Here is a 16,171-nt window from a genome sequence, read left to right as displayed (position 1 = left end):
AACAGCCTACACAGTAAAACAACAGTACAATTTTTTTCTCCTGCTCTCTCAGATGCTAGAAGCTCCTCAGCTATCTTGGTCTCCTATCCCAGAAGAAATTATCTGATTATTTCATACATGATTTGGGTCCTTTACATGCTACTCCTTTGGGGTGGGAGGACATGAATTGTGCTTTAAAAGAATAGCTAAGAAAGAGGACATTGTTCATTCAAAGGGAAGCATCTGTAGTAGTGAGACTTCGTTCATTAATGACAGAGAGAACAGACAGTTTCAACAAGGTAGGGGAGGACTGAGAGGTACCCATTAATGTAAACTAAATGGTCAGAATTTGTGTTCATAGATTCATAGTCATCCTAGAGCTAGGTGGCACAGTGGATAGAGCACTTGGCTTCAAATCTGGAAGACTCATCTCCCTGAGTTCAAATCTGGCTTCTGGCATTTACTAATTATGTGACCATGGACAGGTCATTTAACTGTTTGCCTCAGTTTCCTCATCTCTAAAATGGGATCAAGAAGGGAACAGCAAACCTCTTTGCCAAGAAAACCCCATGTCAGCTTACAAAGAGAGTATGTCCAGTATATCTTCTAGCTCTTGTTGCTGTTTAGTCATTTTCAGTCATGTTTAATTTTTTGTGTCCTCATTATAGAAGAGGAAACTAAATATCAAAGAGGATACTAGCCCAAGATTATATAAGAAATGGCAGATCTCCTAATTCATAGCCCAATGTTCTTTCTACTTTATTCAGCCAAACTGATTCTCCTTATATATTCAAGACTTACCTTCCCAAATTGAATTCCCTCTAAGAATGATTTTGTGTGTCTGTGTGTGTGTTTGTGTGTGTGTGTGTTTGTGTGTGTGCACTTAGGTGGAGGTGGACTAGGAAGGAGAGTTGAAGGCAGCAGTTTGATTAAAAGCATAGTCAAGGAGGTTAAGAGGAGCTAAAGAGGAGAAGGAAAAAAAAATCTAAGAAATATCTCAGCCTGGAACAGGAATTAGACAAATAAGCTCCTGGATGGCTACAGTGATAACATAGTTTTTATAAACATAACCTAATTGTATTACTTCAAAGTCCTGAAGTTTATTGCCCTGTTTAATGATGTGTCTCGTTATTTATAGTGTAGCTCAATGAGTCTTCTATTGATTTAATACACTTCTTTAAAGACTGTCATTGTCACAGCTATAAAACGAAGCTATTTCCAGACAGCTCAATTATGTGTCACACTTCTATAAACCTCTCCAAGTCACCCACAGCTTTCAGGAATGTAGGATGGGAATGAGGAAGGGAGCTCCACTGACCTTGGATAGAAGGAGAATCTGATATCAGCTAGTGTCTGTTTCTAAGGGCCAATGCTGAGTCTGGATTGTGGGTGGCTTAGTGTGTGTAGTGGAGTAAAGGGAAAAGTCTGGGATTTTGAGATACAATGAAAGACTGAGTTAAGCTAGGCTAACTCCAGGAGAAATGTTAATTATAATTCTCCCCTGACTCCCCCAAATCACAGAGAACTTCTTAGAGCTGATAACGACAACCCAGATATTTCTAGTGCTTCACAACATAGAAAGCCCTTTTCTCACAATAACCCTGTAAAGCAGAAATGTTAAGTAATATATACCTATGTTAGAGAACAACAGCATAGAATCAAAGTGATTTGTCCAAAGTATATGGTGTCAATTCAATTTTAATTCAGATATCTTTAATTTTCTATCTGGCATAACCACCACTCTAATAATTAACTACTTTTCTCATTAAATTGTGATCTCCTTGAAGGCAGAGACAAACTTTTGCCTCTTTTTGTATCCTGAGCAATTAGCAGAGTGCCTGACACAAAGTTGGTCTATTGACTCACTAACCAAATTAGTATTTAATCCAATGGTATTTGCCCAATTCTCTGGCTGCTCCTGTCCAGTTTTCACACCAAATAATCTTCCTGAAACACAGATGATCCTGTGATTCTTCTACTTGGGCAGCTCCAGTGGCCTTCTAGTGTCGCATGGATAAAATATTAAACTCATTTATTTACCATTTAAAAATCTATATAACCTACTCCCACCCTATCTTTCAAACCCCTAATGCTTGAAATTCTGGCAAACAGTTCTTCCCTCTGTTCCTCACAAAAGATGCCAAATCCCTTGGTTCTCTGTTTTTACATCAGTCATTCCCCTCTCTGGAAGACCTCCTTACCTTCATCTCACAAGGATCCTCTCTTCCTTTAAGGCACAACTCAAGCACCATCATAGGCATGAAGACTTTTCCTAACTCCTAAAATGTTATTATCTTTCCTCACAAATTATTTTGTATTTCACTACTTTGCATATATTTGCATTTATTAAACTTATATTTTGCTATATATATTCATATTAATATATATGTGTGTATATATATATATATATATATATATATATATATATATATATATATATATATTTAATCTTCCATACTAGAATTTAAACCCATGGGAGGTAGTGGTTATTTCATTCTTTTTAATTGTATCCCCACACATGGTAGATACCTAATAAATACTGATTGATTGATCTTTTTCTGGGAAACAGGTAGGGTATATAATAAGCTCTTTCTTTTCAAGATGGGGAAACTGATGTCTTGGAGGTTAAGTAATTTGCTCTAGGTCAGACAGAGAGCTAACAGAAGAGCCAGGTCTAGAAGTCATGTCTCCCCTCAGTCCAGATAAATAATGAATTTTACCAGCAAATCAGGCAAGGAGATCACCATTAAAATGTAAACTTAGTCCCAGAAGTTCTCTCCTTTAATCTCATCATTTTGCAGATAGATTTAAAAGGGCGTTGCATAACCTGAGTCATATAGCCAGGAGATAGCAGATTTAAAATTTGAACTCTTTCCTCTGATTACAAATCCAACATTTTTCCACTGTACCAGGATGCCTACTAGAATCTTGTGACATCCCCTTAGGACAAGGGGATCAAAAGAAATATAATGAAACAGTAAAGGTATAATTTCAGATTTTCTGTCCCTTTCTTTTAAGATGATAAAATCATCACAGTTCTTTTATTTTTTTATTTTATTTTTTATTTCAAATCTGGCTTCTGGCATTTACTAATTATGTGACCATGGACAGGTCATTTAACTGTTTGCCTCAGTTTCCTCATCTCTAAAGTGGGATCAAGAAGGGAACAGCAAACCTCTTTGCCAAGAAAACCCCATGTCAGCTTACAAAGAGAGTATGTCCAGTCTATCTTCTAGCTCTTGTTGCTGTTTAGTCATTTTCAGTCATGTTTAATTTTTTGTGTACTCATTATAGAAGAGGAAACTAAATACCAAAGAGGATACTAGCCCAAGATCATATAAGAAATGGCAGATCTCCTAATTCATAGCCCAATGTTCTTTCTACTTTATTCAGCCAAACTGATTCTCCTTATATATTCAAAACTTACCTTCCCAAATTGAATTCCCTCTAAGAATGATTTTGTGTGTCTTATTTTTATAGTGTGTGTGTGCCTGTGTGTCTGTGTATGTGTATATAGAATAGAATTAGGAGGGGGGAAAGTTATCAGTAAAAACTCATTTTGCCCCCACATCCAATTAAAACCACTAGCAGAGTTCAGATAAGGTGGGAGAGTAGCTCATATTCATTTGAGAAGATCAAGGTTGCAAAAGTCTTAGGACTAGATTCTCTTTCCTGGGGAGCTTAAGACAGAACTCCTAGCATTTAAGAAATGTAAAGATTTCATCTTCACTAAACCTTTTCTTTTAAAGATGAGGAAAAAAGGCTAAGAAAAATTAAGCAAGTTTTTCCAAGATTAGACAGTTAATCAGTAGTTGCACAAGGACTAGAAAAGAATTTGAAAACATAGTACCTGTGCACAAACATAGCAAAATAAAAGGGTGAACTGAACAGTATGAGAAGGCACTGAAATGATCACTTAACACTAGACCCTAGTTTTACAGATAAGAAAACTTACATCTAGAGGGGAAAATAACTTAACTGAGGTCACACAGATGGTTAAGCAATGGTTCCACTGTTCTTTCTACTAAGCTAGGTGGGTTTCCAAGTCTTTCCCTTTCTCTAATCCTTTTTGGAGTCCTATTTCCCCAAACTGAGTTAAGTAACAGGGGCAGGGGGCTATGAGAAAGCATGAAGGACAAACCAGGCAGGAACATCCATTCCCTTTTCCTGGTCACATATTCAGAGCTCACCTTACCTTTCTGATACTGGAGCCAAAGCTGCTGTTGGACTTTCTTGCTTGGGAAGTGGATGATGCAGGTGAGCTCAGAACCATACAAGGCTTCTGCAATGTAGTGTGAACCATAATGCTGAATGAAGGACAGTAGCTCCTCTCGGCTGCTCTCCTTGTCGAGAATCTTCAGGATATTGGTGAACCCTGGACAAGATGGTGAGTACACAAGAGGGAACCTGGTCAGAGTCATCAGAGCAGTGAAATGTCAGGAGGGTCATGTAATGGTTGTGAATAGGTTAGGTTCCAGTAGACATTTAAACTATGAAAGATAGTGAACTAAAGAAGTCATTAGGGGTGGCTAGGTGGTGTAGTGGATAAAGCACCAGCCCTGGAGTCAGGAGTACCTGGGTTCAAATCCAGTCTCAGACACTTAATAATTACCTAGCTGTGTGGCCTTGGGTAAGCCACTTAACCCCATTTGCCTTGCAAAAAAAAAAAAAACCTAAAAAAAAAGAAGTCATCAGCTTCATTTTTTGGTTATTATACTGAAAGGGCATTAATTAAGCACTTATTTTTATATAGAGTGCCTTGCCAAGCACTGGAGCAGATAGCAAATTTGGATGAAATGGAAGTCTCTATCTTCAAAGAACTAATAGGGAGATACTAATGTGCAAACACATGTACTGAGCAATATGAAATAAGAGAAAGTAACATGACTTAGTAGAAGTGTTGGATTGAAGCCATATGATCTGGTTTCAAATCTTTACTCTACTACTTACAACCTGTTTGTCCTTGGGGTAAATTATTAAATCTCACTTGGTCTTAGTTTCTTTGCTTATATAAAAAAAAGGAATTGAACTAAATTAATTTTAAGATCTTTTCTAGCTCTAAATTCTATGAGGCTAAAAGTACATTAGAATTTCAAAGCAAAATGCTAAATGATGTTCAAAGTTTAAGGTCATTAATGATAAATAGGAAGACTCCTTTAAACATTGACTATCCTCATTCTCTTAGCCAACTAAGTGCAAAACCTCAGTTGCATTTGAGTACTCCTCCTGCATTCTCCATATCCAATAATTTATCACATTCTTTATTGGGAACATCCATGCTCTCTTCTCCATATCTACTGCTTTTACTCTACAGCAACAATAACAGCAACACAAATAATTATCACGTTTTTCATCCAGTTATCAATTAATAAACATTTATTATGTGATAGGTACTGTGCTAAGATCTTACCTATATTTTTACTGGTACAGTTAACTCCTGGTGATATAAATTCCTTACCATTTCAGATTAGAAGCTTTTCTATGATTTATAATTTTCAAGCTAAGTTAAGGCACAGGGAAGTTAAGTGATTTAAGATCTTATAGCCAGCACATGTCAGAGTTAAAGTGTTACTGACTCAAGGATTACCTTTGACTATGTTATAATGCCTTTTGAATAATAGTTATATAGTGATTTAAGGTTTTCAAAGAGCTATATCACCTCTTCTCCTTCTAAATATATTTCCTCTTATTTGTGCTAACATTATCACCTCTCTGCTGGTCTATTGTAATAGCCTTAAAATTACTTCCCCTTCTTCAAGTCTTTTCCCACTCCAAGGAATCTCCTTCCTTCTGTCAAACTGACCTTCCTACAATATAGATCTCTCCACGTTATCCCCACTCAAGTGAGTCCCTATCACTTCTAGAATTAAATCTTAACTTCTTGGTTTGACATTCACAATTCAGTTCTTTCTTAATTCTTTAATCTTATCACACTTAAATTCTCTCTCCACAATCTGCAGTCCAGCTATACTAGCCAAATTGCTGTTTTTCACTCAAGACACTTTATCTACAGACTTTTGTACTGGCTGGCTCAAATACCCAGAATAGTTCCCCCGCCCAGTTCTATCTCAAGTTTGCCTTGGCTTCCATCAAGATTTAGTTCAATTTTGGGGAACGGGTACTACAGGTATCTCCAATATCTCCAATATTCAGATGGGAAACTGAGTTCCATATGGTTATATAGTTATTGTTACACTAGATTTGAACTCAGATGTTCCTGACTCCAGATGCAACACTAAGTACTGTGCTAAGCTACCTTTCATTTTCTAGACATTGTAAGAACTCTCTAATGGATGTCTCTCCTATTCAGATACATCCTATGATCACTACCAGGGAAATCTTCCCCAAATGTCACTTTCATCACATCATCTCTCTGTTCCCAAAACTTCAATATTTCCTCACTGCTGAGAGAATAAAATCCTTATGTGTTACAGTGATTTTTAAACTTCTCTGCAATAGGGCGGCTAGGTGGTGCAGTGAATAGAGCACCGGCCTTGGAGTCAGGAGTACCTGGCTTCAAATCTGACCTCAGACACTTATTTTACCTAGCCCTGTGGCCTTGGGCAAGCCACTTAAACCCATTGCCTTGAGAAAAAAATCTAAAAAAAAAAGAAAATCTCTACAATAAGGTTCTAACCTTTCTTCCTAGTGTTGAATTGTATCCAGCCATGTTCCAGCTACAGGAAGGTAAGAGGTAGGGAATATACAGATGATTTCAGTGGTCTAGGGAACTCCTGTATGAAGAAATTTCCTCTACCAAGTTAGGTCCATAAATGTAGGCCTCTGCAACTTAAGAGTCTTAGGATCCAGCAAATCATTTCTTTATAAATGTATTGTGCTTCCAGTCTCCCTTCCCTTCCATCAAGACCTGACTGGAATTCCCCTTCTCCCTACATCCTGTTCTTATCAATTAAGATCCATCTCTAGTCCCATCACTTTCCAAATTATTGTGATTTAAAAGTCACAAAGATGTGGACCCTAGAAAAGAAATGAGATACATTTCGTTTTCTCACTGAGAGGATTGAGGTGGGGTTTGGGGTCAGGTGGGATGGGCAGGGAAGCACTAAGAATGTGGTATGTTTCATATACTTTCAAGTACAATTGGTTTTCCTATCTTTTTAAAATTTCAAAGAGCTATGTAACTTGGGGAGATGTATGGGGGATGAGAGGAAGAGGGAATGAAGTATATTGTGAAATGAATATTACATAAAATGAAAAATGAAACCAAAAACAATATACCTTTAAAATAAAAGAAGGCTTTTCTAACCTACAGAAATCTCCTTCATTGAACTTATAAAATTCAGGATCTGTATCATCTGTTTACTACTTAATTACAAAATACCTTGTGATTTTCTGGTAATGTTGTCTTATATCATAACTCTTCAGCACAGGATATAATGTGGCACTCCTGCCTAAGAATCATATATCATCTAGGAAAGAAAGCAAATTTTTTGTTTTCATTTAAAGTCTTTCCTAGTCTGACTCCAATCTCTCTTTCCAAGCTGATTATATATAACTTTCCCTCATCCACTTTACAAAGCTTACATATTCCTTATTCCTAAACTAAATTGCTGATTCTCATGTAGGACATTTCATTTCCTGTCCCTGTGACTCAGCACAGACTATACCAATATCCAATGTGCTTTGCCTTCTTAAATCTTCCTTCACTGTCCTTCAGGTCCTCCCACAAAAGGCTTTACCTGATCCATCCCTTCAAATTATGTATTTTATGTATTTGTGTATTTTCCCCCCTTGCCAATAGAATATAAAGTCCTTGAAGGCAAGGATATTTTTGTTTTTGTCTTTACATTTTCTGCTTTTAACAAAGTACTTGTCACATAGTATAGTAACTTAATAAATGCCTGTTGAATTAAACTAAATTGAATATACAACTGTCTTGTCTCCCCAGCTAAACTATAAACTCCTTCAGGTCTAGGGTCATATCTTATTCTCATCTGTATGACCCATAATATTAAACACAGTACCATGTTACAGTGTTGATACAAAAGTGTATATTAAGTGAGCAATTTAAAAATGTCATTCCTGGTATAGAAGATTGAATTCTTTTCTTTTAATTGATATTTCATTTTTCCAGATTTATGTTATAAAGGTTTTTCAACATTCATCCCTATGTATATTTTTAAATTACAAAATTTCCTTCCACCGTTACTTTCTATCCCCCTCCCCTCAAACAGTCAGGTTAATATTGTACATACACATTTGTGTTAAATATGTTTCCAGATTAGTCATTTCCGGCGTGAGGAATTAGAATTAAGGGAAAGAAGTACATAAAAGATATTTTTTTAAAAGTGAATGTCGCATTCTTCAATTTTGAAGATTTTTTTTGCTTGTGTTCTTTTGTTTTGTTTTTCCTCCTCTGGATGGGGATAGCATTGTCCATAGCCAGCTAATAGGGTTGTCTTAGTTCTCTGAGCTGCTGAGAGGAGCTACATCCTTCAGGGTCTATCAACTCACAATGTTGTTGTTAATGTGTAGAACATTCTCTTGGTTCTGCTCCCCTCACTCAGCATCAGATCCTGCAATTCATTCCATTTTTCTCTGGAGTCTGACAAATCATGATTTCTTTTAGAACAATAGTATTGCATAATATTCATTTATCTTAACTTGTTTAACCATTCCCTAATTGATGGTTATCCCCTCAATTTTCATTTATTTGCCACTGCAAAAAGAACTGTTATGAATACTTTGGAACATGTGGAACTTTCCCCAATTTTTATGATTTCTTCTGGATATAGGCCTAGAATTGGAATTGCTGGGTCAAAGGGAATGAATAGTTTTATTGCTTTTTGGGAATAGTTCCATATCTCTCTCCACAATGGCTGGATCAATTCACAATGTCCCAATCTTCCCACATCCTCTCCAATACTGATCATTTTTCCTTTTTGTCATCTTAGCCAATCTGATAGTTGTGAAGTGATACATTAGAGTTGTTTTAATTTGCATTTCATTAATCAATAATGATTTGTAGCATTCTTTCATATGGTTATATAGAGCTTTAATTTCTTCATTTGAAAACTGTCTATTCATATCCTTTGAATATTTATCAATTGGGGAATGACTTGCAACCTTATAAATTTAATGCAGCTCTCTCTAAATATATTTTAGAAATGAGACCTTTATCAGAACTCATGGTTGTGAAGATTGTTTCGCAGCTCTCTGCTTTCCTTCTAATTTTGGCAGCACTGATTTTATTAGTGTAAATACTTCTTAATATAGTCAAAAACATTCATTTTGCAGTTTATAATGTATTCTATTTCTTGTCTGGTCATAAATTTATCCCCTTTCCATAGACCTGATAGAGTATTTCTTGGTCTATTAAATCTATCTATATGTCACCCTTTATGTCTAAATCCTGTACCCATTTCAACCTTATTTTGGCATAGGATGTGTGATGTGGATCTATGCCCAGTTTTTGCCATACTATTTTCCAGTTTTCCCAACAGTTTTTGTCAAATAGTGAGTTCTTATCTCAGAAGCTAATGTCTTTGGGTTTGTCAAATAGTAGATTACTGTAGTCATTTACTACTGTTTCTTTTGAACCTATCCTAATCCACTGATGCAGTACTGTATTTCTTAATCTGTACTAGGCAGTTTTGATGACAGTTGCTTTAGAGTATAGTTTTAGATGTGGTAGAGCTATACCACCTTCCTTTACATCTTTTTTCATCAGTTCTCTTGCTATTCTTGATCTTTTGTTGCTCCAGATGATTTTTTTTTAGTTTGGTAAAGTAATTATTTGGTACTTAGATTTATATGGCACTGAATAATTTAATTTGGGTAGAACTGTCATTATTTTTTATATTAACGACCTAATCATGAGCAATTGACATTTTCCAATTATTTAGACCTGACTTTATTTGGGTGAGAAATGTTTTATTATTGTGTTCATACAGTTTCTAGGTTTGTCTTGGGGGGTAGATTCCCAAGAATTTAATGTTGTCTATAGCTACTGTAAATGAAATTTCTCTATCTCTTGCCTTTGGGCTTTTTCATCTATAGAAATGCTGATGATTTATGTGGGTTTATTTAATATCCTGCTACTTTGCTGAATTTATTAATTGTTTCAAGAAGATTTTTTTAGATGAGTTTTTTTGCTTTCTCTAAGTATACCATCATATCATCTGCAAACAGTGAAAGCTTTGTTCCCTCATTGCCAATTCTGATTCCTTCAACTTCTTTTTCTTCTTTTATTACTAGAGCTAACAATTTAAAAAACTATATTGAATGGTAATGGTGATAATGGGCATCTTTTCACCCCTGTTCTTATTGGAAATACTCTTAGTTTATCCCCATTTCATAAAATATTTATTGATGGTTTTAGATAGATACTGCTTATTATTTTAAGGAAAAGTCTATGTATCCCTAAACTTTCTAGTGTTTTTAATAGGAATGAATGTTGGAATTTATTAATGGTTTTTTCAGCATCTATTGAGATAATCATATGATTTCTGTTGGTTTTGCTATTGATATGTTCAATTATGTTGAGTGTTTTCCTAATATTGAACCATCTCTGCCTACCTGGTATAAATGCTACCTTATCATGGTATATTATGCTAGTAATAACTTGCTGTAATCTGAATGCTAAAATTTTATTTAAGTTTTTTGCATCAATATTCATTAGGGAGAAGGGGCGGAGCCAAGATGGTGACATGAAGGGGTCTAGTCTTAGGAGCTCTCTGATAAAAACTCATAAACTAAGGACTCTAACTAAACTTTCGAGAGACAAAACCCACAGAGGGACCCAGTGAGGCAGTTCTCCTACTCAAGGTAACCTGGAAAAGAGCAGAAAGGCTCTGCTCCCTGGGGCCGAAGGGGTAGCCGGCCTGAGGGGTGGCCCACCAGAGGGGTGGCCCACCAGAGCCAAAGAACTCCAGCCTCCCAGAGGCAGCCCCAGGGCACTGGGAGCCTCAGCTCACAGCAGCGGGGGGAGTCTCCTGAGCTGCACCCCTGGGAGCACTGGCACAAAGTGGGGGAACAGTGGGGTACCTCTGCCAGAGTGAGCACGTGGAGCCCAGCCCTCAGGGCACACAGCCAGCAGCTTGGTCTTTCAGCAGCCTAGACCCGGAAACAGAAGCCGGTGGAGCCGGTAAGCAGGAGCCCCCAGGGCATGAGCCCATTAAGCTGAGGGAGGGGAGTGAAGAGAGACTGCAGAGCTCTGTCCTCTGCCCCTGGAACAGGACTCTGGAGCTCTGACCACATTCAGATCCTGATCGCAGTCTAGGCCCCCCCATAGAACAGCAGGCCCCCCCCACCTCAGCCCCGTGGCAGAGGGGGGCGCTTATGGTCATTCACAGACCAGGAGGGAGGACAGAACCTCACACACTGAGACCCTTGTGGGAGTGTCCCAAAAGCTCAGGAAGCACCCCCAAAAAACAGGCTTAGGCTGGGAAAATGAACAAACAAAGAAACAGGAGGAAGACCATTGAGAAATATTTTGCAAATGAGCCCAAGAAGGATCAAAATACTCAGTCTGAAGATGAGGAAGCACAAGCTTCTGCATCTAAAGACTCCAAGAAAAAACAGAAATTGGGCTTAGGCTATGATAGAGCTCAAAAAAGACTTTGAAAATCAAATGAGGGAGTTGGAAGAAAAACTGGGAAAAGAAAGGAGAGAGATGCAGGAAAAACATGAAAATGAAGTCAGCAGCTTAGTCAAGGAAATCCAAAAAAATGCTGAAGAAAATAGCAAGCTAAAAACCAGCTTAGGTCAAATGGATAAAACAGTTCAAAAAGTTATTGAGGAGAAGAATGCTTTAAAAAGCAAAATTGGCCAGATGGAAAAAGAGATAAGAAAACTCTCTGAGGAGAATAAATCCTTCAGACAAAGAATAGAATTCAGGGAGATTGATGAATTTACCAGAAATCAGGAATCAATATTCAAAACCAAAAAAAAATGAAAAATTAGAAGAAAATGTGAAATATCTCATTGAAAAAACAGCTGATATGGAAAACAGACTTAGGAAAGATAATTTGAAAATTATTGGAATACATGAAAGTCATGATCAGGAAAAGACCCTTGACATCATTTTCAAAGAATTACTACAGGAAAATTGCCCTGATATTCTAGAAGCAGAGGGCAAAATAGAAATGGAGAGAATCCACTGATCCCCCAGAGAAAGAGATCCCCAAAAACCAACCCCTAGGAATATTATAGCCAAGTTCCAGAACTCCCAAGTCAAAGAGAAAATATTACAAGCAGCCAGAAGGACACAGTTCAAATATCATGGAGCTGCAGTCAGGATCACACAGGACTTAGCAGCAGCTACATTGGAAGCTTGTAGGGCTTTGAATAAAATATACCGGAAGGCAAAAGATCTTAGAATGCAACCAAGAATGAACTACCCAGCAAGGCTGAATGTCCTCTTCCAGGGAAAAAGATAGACTTTCAATGAACCAGGGGAATTTCAAAGGTTCCTTTTGGAATGGCCAGAGCTGAACAGAAGATTTGATCTTCAGATACAGGACTCAGGTGAAGCATGGAGATTGGAGGAGAGGGGGGAAATATGAGGGACTTAATGAGGATGAACTGCATGTATAGAAAAATGATACTGATAATATTCATATGAACCATCTCAGTTAATAGAGCAGGTAGAGGGAGCTTTTATAGTTGAAGCACAGGAGAAAGCTGAATTTGAAGATAAAATATGGTGTAAAAATGGAGTCAATAAGAAAAAAAGGGAAATGGAATGGGAGAAAGAAAAAGGAGAGGCGGGGAATAGTCCAAGCTGTTTCACATAATAAGATTTTTTTTTATTACAATGAGCTGTTGCAATGATATGGAAGGGGGGAGGCAAGGGGGAATGAGGGAACCTTTGCTGTCATCAGAGATGGCTAGGAGAGGAAACAGCAAATATACTCAATGGGGGTATAGACAACTGGAGTAAGAAGGAGGGGGGAGCAGGGGGAAGGGGTGGGGATGTGAATAAAAGAGGAGAGGATGGACCATGGGGGGGGACAGTGGTCAGATATAACACATTTTCTTTTTTACTTCTTGCAAGGGCCTGGGATTGGATGGCCTGACCAGGACCATAGGGCCAGGTGGATTCTGGGCCTAAGGGGTGGTATGGGGGCTCAGGGCTTCTTGGCCCCAGGACCAGGGATCTGTCTGCTGCGCCACTCAGCAACCCTACAGCAGAGTCAGAGTGAAAGGAGAGAGAAAATATAGTACATGGTAGTGGAGAAATAAGAAAGGAGGGAGTTGCGATCAGCAATGGCAGCATTGGAAAAATATGGAAGTAACTTTTGTGATGGACTTATCATAAAGAATGTGATCCACTCATGACAGAGTTGATGGTGTTGGAACAAAGACTGAAACACATTTTTTGTTATTATTATTTGGGGGAGGGTGCAGGGCAAGTGGGGCTGGGTGGCCTGCCTGGGGCCACAGAGCAGGGTGATCATTGGGTGTCTGGGGCCGGATTCGGACCCAGGTGCCCCTGGCTCAAGGGTCAATGCTCTGTCTGCCACCCAGCCACCCCTACTATTATTACTATTTTATTTTATTTTGGGTCTTTCTTTTTTTTTTCTTCTTTTTGGTTTTTGCAGGGCAGTGGGGATTGGGTGGCTTGCATGTCACATGGCTGGGTGATTATTGGGTTTATGAGGCTGGATATGGACTCCGGTGCTCGTGGCTCCAGGGCTGGTGCTTCGTCCATTGCACCACCTGGCCATACCTACAATTATTACTATTATTTTTTTTAATTTTAATTTTTTTTCTCCCCCCTTTACTTTTTTGCCCAAGCAAGTCAATCTATATTCATGGGGGGAGGGGTATTTTGTTTACTTGTAAACAAGTATATTTTATTAATGTAAAGAAAAACATTTGCATAAAATGAGAATAAAAAATAAGTTAAAAAATATTCATTAGGGAGATTGGTCTATAATTTTCTTTCTTTTTTTTTTGCAAGGCAATGGGGTTAAGTGGCTTGCCCAAGGTCACACAGCTAGGTAATTATTAAGTGTCTGAGACTGGATTTGAACCCAGGTACTCCTGACTCCAGGGCCAGTGCTTTATCCACTATGCCACCTAGCTGTCCCTATGGTCTATAATTTTCTTTGTCAGTTTTGGTTCTTCCTGGTTTAGGTATCAGTGCCATTTTGGTGTCATATAAAGAATTTGGCAGACCTTCTCCTATTTTTTAAAATAGTTTATATAGAATAGGAATTAATTGTTCCTTAAATGTTTGGCAGAATTCACTTGTAAATCTATCTGGGCCTGGAGACTTTTTCTTAGAGTGTTTATTGATGGTTTCTTCAATTCCTTTTCCAGAAATGGGGTTATTTAAGTAATTTATTTCCTCTTCTGTTAATATGGGTTGTTTCTATTTTTTGAAAAGTATTCATCCATTTCACTCAGGTTATCCAATTTATTGGCATATAGTTCAGTAAAGTAGGTCTGAATTATCTCTTTAATTTCTTTCTCCTTGGTGGTTAGATCACCCTTTTCATTTTTGATTATGTAATTTAGTTATCTTCTTTTTTGTTTTAAATCAGATTAACCAAAGGTTTATCTATTTTATTTTTATAGTTTTTTTTTATTTATTAGATCAATGGTTTTCTTGTTTTCAATTCTATTATTCTCCCTCTTGATTTTCAGAATTTCTAATTTGGTATTTAATTGTGGATCTTTAATTTGTTCTTTTTCTAGCCTTTTTAGTTGCTTACTGAATTCATCTCTTTCTCTATTTTATTCATAAATGCATTTAGAGATATAAAGTTTCCTCTCAACACTTGCCTTGACTGCATCCCATAAAATTTGGTAGGATGATTCACTATTATCATTTCCTGGAATATAATTACTGATTATTTTTATGATTGGCTATTTGATTCACTCATTACTCAAAATAGTTATTTAGTTTCCAATTAGTTTTTGCTATCTCTTTCCATGACCCTTTATCTCATATAATTTTTATTATATCATGATCTGAGCAATATATATTATTTCTGCCTTTTTGCATTTGATTATAAGGTTTTTATGTCTAGTGCATGGTCAGTTTTGGTATAAGTGCCATGTACTGCTGAGAAAATGGTATATTCCTTTCTAGCCCCATTAAATTTTCTCCAGAGGTCTAGCATATCTAAGTTTTCTAAGATTTCATTCACCTTTTTAACTTCCCTCTTGTTTATTTTGTGGTTAAATTTATATAGTTCTGAGAGAGGGAGGTTGAGATCCCTCATTATTAACATTTTGTTATCTATGTCTCTTTGTAATTCACTCAACTTTTTCCTCTATGAATTTAGATGTTATATCATTATGTGCATATATGTTTAATAATGATATGTCTTTATTACCTATGGTGCCTTTAAAGAAGATGTGGTTTCCTTTCTTATCCCTAATCCCTTTTGCTTTTGCTTTATCTGAGATTAGGATGGCTACCTCTGATTTTTTTACTTCAATTGAAACATAGTATATTTTACTCCATCCTTTTACCTTTACCCTATGTGTATCTCTCTGTTTCAAATGTGTTTCTTGTAAACAACATATTGTAGGATTCTGGTTTTTAATACATTCTGCTGTTCACTTTTGTTTTATAGGACAGTTCATCTCATTCACATTTCGTTAAGATTACTAATTTTGTATTTCTCTACATTTATATTTTTCTCTTTCCTTTCTTCTTATTCCTCCTCACTAAAGTTTGACTTCTTTTCCCCTTTAAATTTTCTTTTAAAATTTAACTTTCAGGTTTTCACTTCTTTTCTCTTTTACCAGTCCCTTCCTCCTTTCCCTTTCCCTTCCCTGCACCCCACCTTTTTTTTTGTAGAGTAGTATAGATTTTTAAACCCAAGTAGAAATGTATTTTATTCCCTTTCTGGGCCAGATCCATTGAAAAGAATTTACTCAGTGTTCCCACCCTCCCTTCTTTCCCACTAAAATTATAAATATTTGTGCCTCTTCACCTGGTGTTGTTTATCATTCAAATACTATTAACCATGTATCATTAAACACAGCTTGATTGCTTGATGAACTTATATTATTTTCAAAGTACTAGCACAGATTGATTGATTGTTTTATTGTTTGATAAATAGCTTTGCCTCAGTCACTAAGTACCCTCCCCTCTTCTGTCTCATTAGAAGTACACTTTTTGGGGTGGCTAGGTGGTGTAGTGGATAAAGCACCGGCCCTGGAGTCAGGAGTACCTGGGTGCAAATCTGGTCTCAGACACTTAGTAATT

General features: G+C 37.1%; 1 protein-coding gene across 2 annotated transcripts in view; it reads right to left on the bottom strand.

The window, feature by feature from the left end:
• Window positions 1-16,171, bottom strand: part of ASTN2 (astrotactin 2) — a 1,297,121-nt gene that overhangs the window by 451,318 nt on the left and 829,632 nt on the right. For both annotated transcript variants that reach the window (XM_074211727.1, XM_074211725.1), the window contains one exon: window positions 4,175-4,354. In XM_074211727.1, coding sequence (XP_074067828.1) covers window positions 4,175-4,354 — 180 coding nt within the window. The remainder of the gene's footprint in view (window positions 1-4,174; window positions 4,355-16,171) is intronic.

The sequence above is a fragment of the Macrotis lagotis genome, chromosome 1 (assembly GCF_037893015.1).
Source record: "Macrotis lagotis isolate mMagLag1 chromosome 1, bilby.v1.9.chrom.fasta, whole genome shotgun sequence".
In the NCBI taxonomy this organism is placed as follows: Eukaryota; Metazoa; Chordata; class Mammalia; order Peramelemorphia; family Peramelidae; genus Macrotis; species Macrotis lagotis.
The sequence above is the reverse complement of the archived record's forward strand: the minus strand, read 5'-3'. Positions and strand labels throughout refer to the sequence as shown.